This window comes from Fistularia commersonii, chromosome 10, assembly GCF_037954325.1.
Source record: "Fistularia commersonii isolate RoL2024-O1a breed Wild chromosome 10, RoL_Fcom_v1.0, whole genome shotgun sequence".
In the NCBI taxonomy this organism is placed as follows: Eukaryota; Metazoa; Chordata; class Actinopteri; order Syngnathiformes; family Fistulariidae; genus Fistularia; species Fistularia commersonii.
This window is the reverse complement of record NC_141293.1, coordinates 4,198,872-4,215,766: the sequence shown is the minus strand read 5'-3', so window position 1 is coordinate 4,215,766 and position 16,895 is coordinate 4,198,872. Positions and strand designations below refer to the sequence as shown.

The 16,895-nt window shown below is 39.0% G+C and overlaps 1 protein-coding gene across 3 annotated transcripts in view; it reads right to left on the bottom strand.

The window, feature by feature from the left end:
* Positions 1-15,814, bottom strand: part of usp33 (ubiquitin specific peptidase 33) — a 34,617-nt gene extending 18,803 nt beyond the window's left edge. For 2 of the 3 annotated variants that reach the window (XM_086153388.1, XM_086153389.1), the window contains exons 1-7: positions 15,664-15,814; positions 11,415-11,505; positions 10,585-10,638; positions 10,305-10,367; positions 4,057-4,203; positions 980-1,085; positions 100-169 (exon numbers count right to left, since the gene is read on the bottom strand). In XM_086153388.1, coding sequence (XP_086009514.1) covers positions 100-169; positions 980-1,085; positions 4,057-4,203; positions 10,305-10,367; positions 10,585-10,638; positions 11,415-11,498 — 524 coding nt within the window. In that variant the 5' untranslated portion in view covers positions 11,499-11,505; positions 15,664-15,814. Of the gene's footprint in view, positions 1-99; positions 170-979; positions 1,086-3,000; positions 3,140-4,056; positions 4,204-10,304; positions 10,368-10,584; positions 10,639-11,414; positions 11,506-15,663 lie in introns of those variants that run through there. The other variant, XM_086153390.1, reaches the window with a different exon arrangement.
* Positions 15,815-16,895: the final 1,081 nt, after the last annotated feature.

Sequence of the window (16,895 nt, the reverse complement as noted above, 5' to 3'; positions counted from 1 at the left end):
AAATAAGACGATCTTAATTTGCAATAGAAGTCCAATGCAGAAAAGACATTTTGCAGACACAGCGGCACTGCAAGGCTAAACGGAGAGCCGGAGTCTCACCAGTTGGACAGGGCCTGGAGGGCGGCGTTCATGTAGCAGGTGTTGCCAATGTTCTTCAGTCCCGTCAGGCCTGAGGGTTGGGGTGGGGGGGGGGGAACAGAGCAAACCGTGGAAATTAAAACAATCTGCTCATCGAAATTTACAGGGCTGCCCCGAAGCCCAGCGTTTTAATCCGATCCGTCATTTCTTTGTGAATCGATTTGTTTTTCCGGAGAGAAAAAAACGAGCGACGGACGGAAAACGCGTGCCAAATGAGCGTCCCACTACATTACATTTGACTTCAAAAGGCCCGAAAAGTAATCGGCAACTACAAGCCGAGACCCGGATATCGTTTTTTACGATTTATTTAAACACCAGATATTTAAAAATAGCTGATCACCTCCAAAAGCGAGGTTTTGTTTAAATACATCAATGTTTTGTTTCTGCAGGATTATTCCAGTTATTCCAGTATATGCATAAACCTTGCTCACATTTCTTTTTCTTGTGCAAGTGAAAAGCAAGGGAAAGCAAGTTAGAAATAGTAATCCGATTAAATCAAATAATTTTATTTTGTTTCTCAATGTCACATTACCCAACTGCATGCAAAACAACACATATCAGATTGTGGCCCTTAACCTTATTTGCCCAGTTATTAAATTACGGATCGTATACATTATGTATTATTCAAGCAAAAATAATACCATGCTCCGGAGCCCAGTAAATCTGATGATCTCAGACTTGACATTTGGGACCCACTGAGAATTCCGATCAAAATAACCGTGGTTCTAACAACAGTACAAACACTGACTTATTTGGTGCTTCTTGTTCAGGAGCGTCTCACTACTGCGAGAGAAAACACCAAGTGTCAGGTTAGGGTTAGTGTTCGGTTGCCGGTATTTACCCCTGGCGCGCAAATCGTCCTCTTCTTCCGTCTCCATTTCCAGGTCTTCGCAAGCGCCATTGGGAGGCACTCTGAGCGACGTCGGGCTCCCGGGTGTCACGTTATTCTAAAGTACGGGACACAGGAAGTCCGACGATTAAACGGGCGGATACAATTTGCGCGAGATGACAAAGATGTCACAGGGGGTCGAGGTAAACTGGCAGAAATAATCGCCGCGCAGCTGTTTATTTACAGAGAGAGCACTTACGTAACGGTAATTATGTTGTACAATGAAAGTTCGGCGGTTGGTCTGACCTGAGATCACCTTATCGAAGTGAGGAAAGCGTCACGGTAGAAGGTAATAAGGCGAAGCGGACTTTATTTTATCAGGGTTTCATCTCGAGCCAAGGTAATCAACCGTTCTCGCCTAATGACCAATTATTCTTTCTCCCCAGGACCCTGAGCAGCATATGCTGGTTATGAAAGCTGCCACCAGATCAACCATAATTAAATTGCAAGCATCTCGTTCGGGGAATCACGATGAATATTGATGATGGATAAAAATATCATGCACGAAATGGCCCAACTAAAGGGTCTCCGTGACCCCGGAGGTTTCCAGTCATCCAGATCATGAGAGAATCTTGTCAAAATCTTCTCGCCGTGGCGACCGGACTCGAATTTCCTTACTTGACCCCTCAGGGTTTCTTTAGCTCTGAAGAAGAAGAACTGAAGAAGCCTCTGGAATGAGGGGTGAAACCTCTTCAAATGAAGAAATTCAAGTCCATTTGCCACGACTGGAAGAATTTGACGAGGGGTTTCCATGTTTGGGGCTTTAGTTGACGGCTCTTAAATAGTTCCTAACCTGAGATGATTAGACATGTCGGGTATTTAGCGCACATGATGAAATCTGAATTGGTATTACCGTGATTTCCGGACGATAAGCCGCGACTTTTTTCACGTAAACAAAGCTGCGGCTAATATATGGACATTTTTTTGGGGGGGGGGGGGGGGGGGGCTAACGAGCTTCACGCCGCTAAAACATTTATCCCTGGGATAAGCGGAATAAATAACTAATTATTGAACGTTTCTACAATACCCAATCCATTAAGTTCTTCTCAACTGAGTTGCAACATGTAGAAGGATGCCGGGATTGAATTGCAAAAGTAGAGAATATCGATCCGATAAGAGTCTACTTGCTCTGCATACGCCGACAACGGCTGCTTAAATAGATGAGCAAAATAATCGAATGAAAAAAAAAAAAAAGCCGGTTTGCCGATCAACACGGTACCTACGTTCTCACTAATCCCGCCGAGTCATGGCAGCTAGTCTCCACGACTGGAAAAACAGCTGACTCACCCGAGGGGACGTCCAAAACAAAGATGCCATCTGTTATCATATGAAAAATGACTCGCGCAGCGGTAGGAAACGACACAAGGGATTTGTTGATGTTCTGCTTATTATTATTATTATTAAATAAGCAGCTTTGGCAGTGACACCTTCATGAACAATCGTCCTTTCAGAACGCTTTGCGGCTGTATTTTAGCTTCTCTTTATCTTTAGTTTCTCAATCTTTGTAGTTACTGCTAACAGTTAAGACAATTCATATTTCATTATATTTCTTATTCTTCCTCCTTTCTACTATTATCTATTACTGTTATGTTTTTTTTTGTTTTTTTTTTACTTGAAATTCTGGCACAACAATTTCCTTCGGGATTAATAAAGTTGTTCTCATCATCATCATCATCTCATCTCTGTGAGAGATATTTGAAGAGGAAGCTATTCACCAGCTATGTTTACCAAGAAAAGTGAAAAAGCTGGAAAAACCACACTATAAGTCGCACCTAAACACCTTTATTCTTCTCAAAAAACGGCAGTGCACCTTATAACCCGCTGCATCTTATAAATTGATCTATATCGATCGTTTTATGAAACGTTTTGAACTGTGACGAATGGAGTTGGAAAAACATTGCTTTCAACGAAGGCGGCGCAAATACCGGTAAGAGCTACCGGTACATATAGTACCGTATTGTGAAAACACTTACTTGTTTTGGGAGTGAACGGAGTTGTCAGAATGTTGGTTTTTATTCTATTACCGTATTTTCACGACCATAAGGAGCACCGAACTAAAAAGGGGCCGTCTCAGTTTTGTGTGCCATTGCTGTATTTAACACACATATAAGGCGCACCTGATTATAGGGCGCGGGTTTTATATATAATCCACGCCCGCACTTCCGCCTTTTCATTATAATCTGCTGGAAGTTGCTGCGCTACCGTAGTCCTGGTCCGGATGGAAAAAGGGCACCGTTTCATGAAAAGAAAGCACCAAGACGGACCTCCTTGGAAATGTGTCATTTTTCATTTCTTCTGCTAGCGTTACTGCTTTTAGTCAAATGGTGACCGTCGAAACGCTTCTCCCACTCGTTCTTTGGTCGATGATCCACTGCTCGAGTCTTGCGAACCATCGATTCTTGAACTCTCTCGCGGCTGCTCGATTTCCGTGTTCCTCCACGTAGCTGATGGCCTTCAGTTTAAACTGTGCTTCATAAGCGTGTCTCTTTGCCATTTTCAGGGTTGTTAAAAACGACGATGTTCTGCATAACGCACATGCCCGTTCTTTTTATAGACAATCAACGCCCACACTTCCCCCTTTAATGTTCTCGTGGTGTTCTGTGCCACGTCTGCCTTACAACAACAACACGCACTGCACTATAGGGTGCGCCGCACATTTTGAAGAAAATCTAAGACTGCTATGTGCGCCTTATAGTCGTTAAAATACGGTAATAAAGTTTGACTGACTTATCTGACTGTTTTGTTGGCATTCCCTTTAGCGCAGCACCATTTAGTGGATACTGTGGCTTCTATGATATGCGCCTTATAATGAGGTGCGCCTTATATATGAATTTAAAAAAAAAAAAAATAGGCCATTCATTGAAGGTGCGCCTTATAATCCAGTGCGCCTTATGGTACGGAAAATACGGTAACTGGTACATGGAAAGGAGTAGAAGGAAATGTGATGTTATAAATCGCAATTGAGAATTGAGTGTACAGCTACATATGTAGGACATTATTTTGAGTATGGATTTAGAGCTGGCTCTTACCGGAGCAGGATTCTGTGAAGAAGCGAGGGACTTGTTGGCGTGCGACGATTGGGGGCCCAGTTTGCGCTCCAAGAACACCTCTTTGCCACAGGCGTAACACCACACTCGGAGCGTGGTCAGGTTCACGGTCAGATTATGGCGCGTCTCCTGCGAGCAAAAGAAGGGGAATGAGCCATCGTGGATCGAGATTAATCGAGCGCAGGCAAAAAACGGTCTTGATGGAAAAAGTCATTAGTCGATAAGAAGCCAACCAAAGGCTCGACGTTGCTGCGACACCGCGGACCCCTCTGTTATTCAAAAGGCACATTATCTACCGTAATTTCCGGACGATAAGCCGCGACTTTTTTCACGTAAACAACGATGCGGCTAATATATGGACTTTTTTGGGTGGGGGACGCTAAGGAGCTTCACGCCGCTAAAACGTTTATCCTCGTCACATCGGATCGATGAAATGACCGGGAAATTGTGAGTCCGTTCAACTCTGACACCGAATAAGACGACTTTGACAGTTTTAGCGCGCAGGAGGAAGCCCGAGATAGCGATCGGCTAGCCGGTGCGGCTTATATTGAGGTGCGCCCAATAGTCCGGAAATTACGGTATTTATCTGCACACTATCAACAGTTTATGGCCTTAAACAACGCAAAGACGCAATCCAACGACAAGAGACACGATTTTCTCTGGTGTTGGTGACGCCGAGCGCTAACACAAACATCTCGATGGTTTATTTTCATCCTGCACTCTTGCATAAAAAAGCCGAATCCCAAAGTGAACCTTACCAGTGAGTGCATTTAAAATGTCTTGACGCAATAACGATATCGCATATATCGTAACGAGTCCTCTTGTAGAATGATGTCACGCCAAATCAAAATGGGCTACTTCTCGTGTGTTCTTTGAATCGGAATCAGAATAGTCTATTGATCCACCGGGGGGAAAATCGCTTTTCATCTAAAGCAGCTCCTGCTACGGAGTCAAACGGGGAAGAATCGAAATAGAACGCTCCAGAAACATAAAGAATAAAAAATAGCGAAGAATAAAAATAAAATAAAAAGAACAATCAAGAGAAAATAAATGAATAAAATAAATAAATACAATTAAAATAAAGTTAAAGGTATGTAAAAATATATGTAACATACATACATATGATTACATGTGGTCATTTTGTAAGAAGTAGGAAAAGAGACGTCAGGAAAATGAAATGCATGAAATCAGACTGAAGTGATTTTATGCTGATGATTTTCACCATCACAGACTAAAAACTGAAAATCTGAAGGAAAGATGTGGACTTTTACCGGAAACGCAGCGCATCTCCCATCATCTCGGTCATTAATTATAAGGTAGTTATCTGATCATTCTCTTAAAAAGTCTCGCATTGACGACAATATCAGATCTATTTGATATTATCACAAGTCTTTTGATGAGCGCTAACAAAAATGGAAACCTGGTCGACAAACAATCGACAGAGCGGCGTCGGCGACAAAGACGTTATTTCTTTGCGATATGGCGTCTTGAACGATGTCAACTATCCAACGTAGTTGCCGAAGTCGCCGAAAAATCTAGTAAAAAGTGACCCAGGTCTTTGTAAAATCCCAGTCTTGAGACTAGCCTAAGCATCAAAACCCTATAAACTTAAAGTCTTCTGATGTATTTTGGATGATTTTTAACGAATCTCGACCATCCCAACTTGTATTTTGACTCCAAGGTTACATCAACAAGACAATTTCAAAAGCCGGACACGTGATATTTGAGGTCGGGAGGTACGGGGTTGGGGGTTGGGGTGATTTGGGGGCAAACCGGCGGCGGTTGGCGGGTCGGCAGCAGAGCGAACGTGAGCAGCGGCCGACCGGCAGGGCCTGCATTATTCATGACGGCTGCATTAGACCTCACACGGCGAGGCCGAGCACAAGAGCTGGCACGGGGCAAAGACTCACACTCCCCTGCTTGAATCATTCATGAAGCCAAGCAGAGCAGGTAGAGCATTAATAATAAGCTGGATTTATGGGGCTTAGAAGATTTTTGCAACGGCTCACATAATATTTACTATGATTAAATCCCCCTGGAACTTGAATATTACACAGCGAATGCTTTGTGAGGGCAAATCGTTTCACGTCCGCTATGCGGAACGCCGAACCCGGAGCCGCGACACTTGAGCAGGCTCCACCACCAAGCGCGCGATCGCGCTAGCAGTTCTTTGGGAAAAATCCGCGCGATCGTGCCGTTTCTTCGCTTTCGCGAAACGCGCATCTGTGAAATGGATCTCATTTTGATTACAAAAAAAATGTTGAAAAATTAAATTAAAAAAAAATTAAAATTAAAAATTAAAAAAAAAAAAAAAAAAAAAAAAAAAAAAAAAAAAAAATTCGCTGTCAAGCTTTACGCTCCAGGCTTGAAGTCGAGAGAGCAAAGGATTTAGGTGTCCAACAAAAACAGATTCCCTGCACAGACCCGTGACTAATTCTGTTATTGTGTTGGTGTATTATTACACTTTTACATTAAGAAGTTTAATTGCAGCACCACAAATTCTCCGCTTGTAACTCTTAAACTGCGCGCGATCGCGCTAGCAGTTCTTTGGGAAAAATCCGCGTGATCGTGCCGTTTCTTCGCTTTTGCGAAACGCGCATCTGTGAAATGGATCTCATTTTGATTACAAAAAAAATGTTAAAAAATTAAATTAAAAAAAAATTAAAATTAAAAATAAAAATAAAAAAAAATAAAAAAAAAAAAAAACAAAGAAAAAACAATTCGCTGTCAAGGTTTACGCTCCAGGCTTGAAGTCGAGAGAGCAAAGGATTTAGGTGTCCAACAAATACAGATTCCCTGCACAGACCCGTGACTAATTCTGTTATTGTGTTGGTGTATTATTACACTTTTACATTAAGAAGTTTAATTGCAGCACCACAAATTCTCCGCTTGTAACTCTTAAACTGCGCGCGATCGTGCTAGCAGTTCTTTGGGAAAAATCCGCGCGATCGTGCCGTTTCTTCGCTTTTGCGAAACGCGCATCTGTGAAATCCCAGCGATGCCGCAGCGCAGTTCGAACCGGTTGGATCTCATTTTGATTACAAAAAAATGTTAAAAAATTAAATTAAAAAAATATTAAAATTAAAAATAAAAAAAAATAAAAAATAAAAAAAATTCGCTGTCAAGGTTTGTTGAGCCGCATTTTGTAATAACGGTGCATTTTGTAATAAACGTCCAAAATGTAATAACTTTTTCATTTCATTTTGTAATAAAGCCGCATTTTGTAATAAACTGCCGCTTTTTGTAATAAACTGCCCCAACGCATTTTGAAATAAATTTTGCCGCATTATGTAATAAGTTTTTGAGAAGATTATTACAAAATGCACTTGCAACTTTTTTATTCTCCAGGAAATGTAATAACATGGAATTTATAGAATATTCTTTGTTAATGCAACCTTTGAATAATGTACTGATAGTAATTGCTAAGTACTGTTACTAGGCTAATACAGTGATACTAATATTAGGCCTAGCTTTTACAAATACTTTTAAGTAAAATAAAATACAATTAACAAACTTATGCTTTAAAATTGTTATTACATAACGCACCATGTTATTACATTTCCTAGAAAATAAAAAAGTTGCAAGTGCATTTTGTAATAATCTTCTCAATATGTAATACCTTATTACATAATGCAGCAAAATTTATTACAAAATGCGTTGGGGCAGTTTGTTACAAAATGCGGCCTTATTACAAAATGCAGCTTTATTACAAAATGAAATGAAAAAGTTATTACATTTTGGACGTTTATTACAAAATGCACCGTTATTACAAAATGCGGCTCAACAAGGTTTACGCTCCAGCCTTGAAGTCTAGAGAGCAAAGGATTTAGGTGTCCAACAAATACAGATTCCCTGCACAGACCCGTGACTAACTCTGTTATTGTGTTGCTGTATTATTACACTTTTACATTAAGAAGTTTAATTGCAGCGCCACAAATTCTCCGCTTGTATCTCTTAAACTGCGAAATAAACACCCAATGATGTCTTCTGGGACAAGTAATGGACAGTTTTTTTTTCCTTATACACACTGATAAATCACCAAGAATAAATCCATATTATATGTAAACACTCTTTGTAATATATCCGATCGCTTTGTTGAATCTTGGACACCAATATTGATATTTAGTTGCAATTCTGACGTCAATCTACTATCAACCCTGTTGAGATGACGGCTCATGTTTGACGAACCTCCCAGCAAAAAAAAAAAAAAAAAAAAAACCTAAAAAAAGTTTTCCTAAATTTAAACCCAGACTGATTCAGCAGTTTCTCACGTATCGACTAAAATCCATCTTCCATCCTTCAAGTATGACACAGCCATTTTTCCAGATTCTGAACAGACATCTTTCCGACTGCGCCTTTCATTTTTTTTTTTTCTTTATCTCAAACGCTCCGATTCAAATCGTTCTGACATCTCCCTGGTGCTGAAGGGACGTCTTTCTGATGTCGAGCTACGATCCAAAGTCACGCACTGAAATTCACTTCAATAAATAAATGAATAAATAAATGAATAAAAACCACAAAGGGGGCGCCGCCTGACAGCAAAAAAAAAAAAAAAAAAAACGTCAGAATCCATTAAAATCAGTCGAGTGATACTTGAAATTCATCATTTATTCTCTTTTTTTTTCTGATTCGGTTCAGGATACCGCTGCAAGTAATGCTGTTTTTTTCAATATTTTTGAACAGGTTTATAATGTTTATGTTGCCAATGTATTGTTTAGTTGCAACTTGTTTAAAAAGTGCTGCCTGTTTATATCTATATCTATATATATATATATATATATTGGTAACCCTGTTTATTTTTAGTTTTCTATTTATGATAACTTTTTCTTGCAAGTGGTTGAAATTTCCCCACTGTGGCTCCATTAAAGGAATACAGTGGATAATTTGGATTATTTTTGTAATAAACTCGCAATTTGTCATTCTTTAGCGTTTATTTTTTGCAGTAATTTAACATTTATTTCGCCACGAACTGTTCCTGCCGAAGAAGAAAAAAAATGTAAAATTAAGAGTTAAATTAAGAGTAAAATTAAACTACAATTAATTTTATAAAATAAATAAAATACGAGATCTTCGGTCCACTTTGGTAACTTCGACGGAGGGCCATGGTAGTTCAACCGACCGGGAAAAAAAAAAAGAAAGCAGAAACACCAATTGCCTATAACGATGTTTCTGAAGAAAAAAAAAATGCCACTGAGGCATACGGAAGATCCACAAAAATTCGAAGATACTTTTCCACTCGAAGAAACGGCACCAGAGCTTAGCATTTCACGGCACCATTTTGCTTTTTTTAATCAATATTGAATTTAGAAGCTTATTTTTTCTTTCGGTTTAATTTCGTATTGATGATTACATACAAAACAATGCCGGTCGGGTACATTTATATGATCATTAATGATTTTAAAATTGAAATAAAATATCAAAAAATCGAAAAATTTAAATTGCAATTTTTATTTTCTTCACCTATTTGACCCGTGCATAAAAAACGAAATAAAAAAAATGCGTCCCGCCACCCCTGGCTTAGCCGACGGTGGGTTGCTAACGGTTTGCGTAAAGGGGTTGAGTGAGGTTTGTTGAGGGTTAATATATCTGTAAATACCATCAAAATTATCATGTCTCTGCTAAATTAATCCGTCGCTCTACTGTCTCTACTAAATTAATTCTTCGTGGGGGGGTCTCGCAACAAAACTCCCACGTCTTCTATTCTATTCAAATAGAATATTCGTATTTTATTCAATTCACGGGACAATGGACAATCCTCATTCCCGGCTCCATTTCCCGACAGGCTGGAAGCTCGGCCTGAGTCAAAACTAGGGTAACCGGAGCGAAGAAGATACAGTAAAACCGCAGATGTGTCAAGGAGTCTCCCCTCAGCTCCCGCAGGAACGGAACGGGGAATAAATAATGGAAGCTCCTTTACTGAAATTGCACTGCGTGTTAAGATGTCTGCAGACAAGAGCCGCGCGATTGCTTTTTCGACATCGGTGCACTCCGGAGACGAAAAAGATCGCACGTGCTGCCACTTTGATCGGAGAGAAAAAGCATAAAGATAAAGATGAGCCGCGGACACTTTCATTTCTGGGATTCGGGAACGATATCCCATCCCGCCATCTGCGCCTCCTCGGCATCCTTGTATAATTTAAAACACTCTCCGCGGCGACGGCCACCACCCTTCTTCTGTCGTCCGTGCGCATCGTCGCCGAACGCCACCGGAAACGTGGAATATCTCTCACCTGCGAGTGACCGGTGCTGTGGTCTGTGTGAGATTCTCCGCAGCCCACATACGAGCAGCCGTTCTGTAAAACACAAAAAAATACATTTTTTGACAAGCTGCCATAAAGGCTCGACTCGATTCCGGTTTTCCGTCATTTTACAGGTGACGCCAGGCACACAAACAAGGCGATGGCGGTGCAATCGTTTTTTGTTTTTTTTTTTTCCGCCAAGATACCAGGTAGTATTCCCGGTTGAATCGCTGGAGCCGTGCCGCAGAAAAGCGCCATGGGACTGCCTTACCTCCAGACACGCCCACAGATTTGGTCCTCCAACCTTACAGTCTTGACACTGGCCCTGGAAAAGCAGCAACAGTCTCGGGTTAAGAGCCATTGCGAGAGAAGCGGGTGAATCATTTCGAAATATTTTTAATCCCAAAAAAAGTGCCTCAAATCTCCGTAAACTTTTTTTGACGCCGCTTTCCTCAAGTTGCTGATATTTTTGGAAGTTTCCTTTAAGCTCTCAAGTCTTCTCATGTATTTCATTTTATTTTTTTTTTTTAGGTACTTTCTTCATGATTTTGAGCAATTTCATCCTCATTTAAGGCGTTTTTTTTGGTGAATAACTATGAGTTGCTTAATTTTCACTTCTGCAGGGTCATTTCTTGCAGTACTTTTACAAATTCCAACCCGATTTTCCAGTTATTCCTTGATTTTATCTCATTTAAAAAAACATTGTTTTTTTCGAGTTTCTTTTTTAAATAAGTGTTTTTACACAATTGTGCCTTTGAAAAGCTTACTTCTATTTACATTATTTTCCCAGGCAAGTGAGATGGCTGGAAAAAAAATTGGCAAAAAAATGTCTACTATCCATGGAAAAAAATGCAATTTTAAACATAGTAATACTACTTAATAATAAATTATATGCTAATAAATATATGTATATTAATATTTAAAATATTAACATTTAATTAAATAGGAAATAAATCAAATCCCTGAAATGTAAATGTCATATCAGACCAACCTTGCAGCAAGGGACACTTGTGAAAAATCAGGCTTCGAATTAAAACCGGTGAAGTGATTGTGATTTGACAGAAAATACCAACAACGGCGATTCCTGTGACAAAGACTTACATGGGATTTCTGAATGAGCTCCTCCTTGGTGATTTCCCCCACGCAGTCGAGGTGGGGGCAGTCGCAGCTAGACGCTAACGGCATCACTCACCTAATGGGGTAAGAAAAAAAAAAAAAAAAAGACAGATTTTGTTTTAAAATGCCCCCGACAACACCAAAGAGGAAGTGCAAAGAGTGCAAACGTGACTTTTTCCACGCTTGGATCACTGACAGATTACCCCCTATTACTCGCCGGTTGAATTCCGGGCACCACATCACGCAGCGTCCGCATAGCGAGACGCATTTCATTCCCGTGCCGACGATGCGGAAGACGAAAAAGCTATCAGATGTCTGAAAATTTCTGAGAATGTTTCCTTTCTTCCTGCCACAGCACCATCTGAACATAGCTATGCGTTTTTTTTTGCGGGAGAGTCGCGTTATCGACATCCTCAACAAAAGCCAAACACACAATGCTGGACTTTTAGAATAAAACATAGGGAGAAAATTGGTGCTGTTTGCATGCCAAACAGTACCTGATCGATTTTGGTTACATTATAGATATGAGTTGTGGGTAAAAAAAATTAAAAAAAAAAAAAAAAAAAAGATTTTTCATCACGTTATTCAGAAGCCCTGCTGCATGTGTGTACGACTGTGAGCGGGATAAACCCTATTGATGATTGATCGATTGATGACGCACAGCACTAACTGTATAATGAGTAGTTAAAAAACCACAACGGCACTCACTAAACATTCACAAGCGGTTCAAATATTTTAGACCAGGGATCTAAAATATTGCAATTGATTTTTTTTTTTTTTTTTTTTTTTTGGTTTCTTATTTTCTGATTCTTTCATGGCTATTGTTTCATATATCACTTGAATTTTTAAAAGTAATTTCCTTCCTATTACCTGTTTATTTCTTGGAGAGTTGGTTTTTGTAGTTGGTTTGAGAATTTTCAATACACTACTAGCGGATTCCTCATTGTATTAAAAACTTTCTACTGAATATACTTGAGAAAAATATACTTTACAAACGATTGGTTTAACTTTTAAATCGCTATAGATTCAAAAAAAAAAAATATATATATATATATATATATATGTGTATATATATATATATATATACATATACATATATATAAAATGAATGATTTGTGTGTATGTAGGAAAAAATCTGCTTACTCCCTGAGGGGAATTTAATATGATATTAATGCTGATAATAATAATAATAATAATAATAATAATAATACATTGATGGTACATTTTTTGTGAATTACTTCAGAAATGTTAAAAATAAAATCAACATATAACTCAATAACTACTTCTGGACAATCATATTAACTGATATGAAGAAGGTGGTTTCAATTTCCTCCATTTGACACGGTGTGATGTAAACTTCTGCGGTGAATTAGCTCCGTGCCAATGTTTGCAAGAAAAGCACGAAAGATTTTCCTCCGGCAGTTCAACCGATGGAAATTCCCTATCCTCCCACGATATAATCAAATCGCACGGCACGGCAGGAGCATTGCGTATCGCAATTTCGTATATTAAAAAACTCCTGTATAAACATATCACAAGTTGTAAATATTCAATATACCCTGATATAATAGCCCAACTCATTGGATCAGCATAAACGTAATATCCTGGTCTTAGGAAACTGGCTCATCCCTTATCCCGGTTTGGAGAAACACACATAAAAGGTGAAATACTCCATGTAGATAATATAACCAAAGTGTCTCTTTCTGGTTAACTGATTTTGCCGCCCACTCCGCCTCTAACTATCGATTGTTCGGTGAAAAGCAGTATAATACTTGAAGAGTTCTCACTCAGCTGGTCAACTTTTAAGACGAAAACTCACGCCAACACTTGGAGTGGAAACAGTGTAGGGGTAGGGAGACGCTTCGATTTGAGATTTTAGCTTGTTCCAGTCATTATATAACAATAACAATAACAATAACAATAATAATATAACAATAATAATAATAACAATAATAATAATACAATTTATTTAAAGTGCCTTACTTCACACTTGAAGACATTGTGCAGACAAATACACAATGTCTGTACACAATATACGCAAAATGCAGATTTAATAGAAACAATAAAACTAAAAACAAAAGAAAAAAGTGGTTAAAAAAAACAAAACTGAAAGTTATTTTGTGGTAAAAATATTATTTCCCGAATTATTTACCAGAATCAGTATCTAAAATCCCGTGAAAATACATGTCTGAGAGGTATTGTCTAAGAGCTGATTAAGATATCTATACATCCAATATCAATTAGGTAGAGTGTCATACTTTTTTGATTTAATTTGATTGAATCTTGTAATCGATATCTTTATCACTAATATGTAAACACAAGTCATCTCGGGGGAAGAATCTGTGGTTTTTTTTTTCATCTGGATTTACTGAGAAAAATTAAATAACGAGACCAGTAAACTAGCAATTGGTCAAAACGATCAGTAAAGTCTCGCTTTTATACTTTTCAAGAAGTAGCATGAAAATGAGCAGGAAACTAGCCCCAAAATCTACAAAATGGCTAAAAAAAAGGGGGGGGGGGCACTTACAAATATTGAAAATAAGGAACAAAAAAAACAACACATTTAAGCTAAAAATCATTAGTATTAATTTAGATATTTGAATCATCAATCAATTTTAAATATAGTAAAAGTAGTTTGGAAGGCTCTATTTGAAAGCAGACTTAAACACGTGCATATTGCAAATGGTGCTTTGTAATATCCCAATATTGATTTTTTTTTCTCCAGATTCTGCAGGTCCTGTCATTACACAATCAATCTACCGCCCCGCTCTGTGTACAACAAGTTTCTGTGAGCAACAAAATGTTTGTCCACTCAGAGTTTTCGAGGTGGGCACGGTCTTCAATTAACTTTGCATTGACAAAGTCATTCGTGCGCACAAAAGAAACACGTCTCCGTTGTGTAAACCATGTACTTTTAATCGTGCAGCTGCGTCACTGCAAACAGGCCTCACAGCTATCAGACAAAATCAGAAGAAAAACACACCCTCACACACATGCGTGCGCGCGCGCACACACGCAAACACGCACACGCCTCCTAGTGTTTTTATTCTCATGGTTGATCAGGTGATCATTTGTTTTGTGTCAGGGGCGCAGTGCTGCTTCTTGTTTACAGAAACATGACACTGATATTACTGTGCAACACAAAAGGGGGAGGAATCAACAAAGTCCATTGCTGGGCAATTCAGGCAATTCAATAGTTTACTTTTTTCATCAAACTTGGATATTAAAATCGGTAATGTTTCATTATTGCCCCATTATAAACACAGATGTCTGTTATACACAGGCCTGAACCTCAGACATCCCAGTTCCCAGGGTCAGATGAACACACTCACTGTGTCTGCAACACTGACACAGCTAGTCATACAAAGCAGGAAAAATCCAATTAACCGGTGGTTTTATTGGAAAATCACACGCTTACAGGCAAATGTGATGAGGAGGATATCGAGATTTTTTCCTCTTTTCCCCTGGCTTAAATCAAACAATCTGTTTCAACCACATTATAACCATTAAATCATACACAAATAGGAGGTACAACAGGGTGGGGCGTTGACCCATGCAGGAAGATGCACATGAAATTATTTATTTTACGTGCAATCTTACGTTAACTTTGACGAAAATGTTCATAATGAAAGTAAATAGTCCGCAAATGCCAATATTAGTGAAGTTATTTAACATCGCAGTTAAGCTAGTGCATCATGCACAAAAGGTAGGCGTTAGCCGACGCGTTGTAACTTAGATATAACGTCCGATGCAACCGAAAACGGTTTATGCGTTTATTGTTGCTCAGACCAGGTGTTTATATAGCGGGGTGAATTGGTCTGCCGTGGATAAATCCACAGTTCGTCACGGATAAGTGTGACTTTGGCCTTGTCTCTGCTCAGACTGAGCTGTCAAAACCAGGCGAGGCTTTTGACAGCGTCACAGGGCTGACTAGCAACGACCCGCCGTTAACGTTAGCATTAGCCCGCTAACAATCGTTTGCACTGAAGCGAATATGTCACCGATTTACAAATCAAGGCCAGTTGCGTCGGGACGCAATTAACAGCGGGATATAACCCCGATAAATTAGCAGTGACCTAAGATGATCGATCGCTATCGATTACGAAATGCTAGTGAAATACTAGCTAGCGTTAGCTAGCTAACGCTTGCTGTATTATATGACCAGCGTCGATTTCTCGGTGACGCCGCCGGTCAGCACCTGTCAAAGCAGCGTCGAAATACACACAGTTCTTACCTCCCTGATAAAATTCAACGATGCTTTACGGCTAGCTCCAGTTGTGTACGGTGTCCTGAACGAAAAAAATCAGTCTGTAACGGCAGGCATATTTCAGAGAGCAATCCTTCACATTACCGTGAACCGTTCCTGTCGCTCAGCGTGGTTGCTAACGTTACAGCTGCCTCCGCCCCCTTTCCGGTTAAATTGCACGTAATCCCGCCCCATCCGAAAAAAAAAATCACTTTATATTATGAACATAAGGACATTTGCTTCATCTTCTAATAATTCTGCATCTGTAATTTCACCATCAGTCCCAACATCAGTTAGCATCGCAGGAGTTGATACGCGATGCTAATGCGTTCAGTGGCGAAAACGAGCAAAGTGTGCAGGATTTTTCAACCAAATTTCAGGACAGAACGGTGTCACCTTGTGGCGAAAACAAAAAAAAAATGCATCTTTAATGGGATAAAACCTATCCCAAGCGCCATCTAGCGTGTTGACAATATGATGGATCAATAGCTCCGTGACAAGGCAACTTTATTTGTCCGCTGCTGCCAACAACAACAACGGTGAAATAGCAGGCAAATATGCCTGAGCATGGGAGTAGCATGTTACACAAAAGGTCATATCTAAAGAAGACGTGCAAAAAAAATAAACAAAATGTATTTCAAGATTTGCAAGAGCCCTGATTTTTTTTTATTGTCATGTACAGTGTAAGAAAATTACGATTCAGACGATAGACGAATGGCAATAGAAGCAAAAACAGACGATAGCACAATACGACAACGAGAGACAGTTAACAGTTAACTACAAAATAAATAACATTTTTTAAACAATCATTCCTGACAGTCAGCCATAATTTAAGTATGTGATAAACTAAGAAAAAGAAATACAAACTAGTATAGATTAAGGAGGGGGAGTAAAGCGGCTCCTAGTTAATAGTTAATAGATATCTATGTGAATTATAGACATATAAATATACAAACAAACACATGAAATCGCAAAAGTACAAAAGATTTGTTTTTGTTATAAACACTATAATGTTTCACACACACACACACACACACACACACACACACACACACATATATTTATATATATATATAATATATTTATATATATATATATTTGATATAATATATTTATATATACATATATATGATATATATAGTATATAATATATATTTATATATATATATATATGTGTGTGTGTGTGTGAAACATTATATACATATATACATATATATACA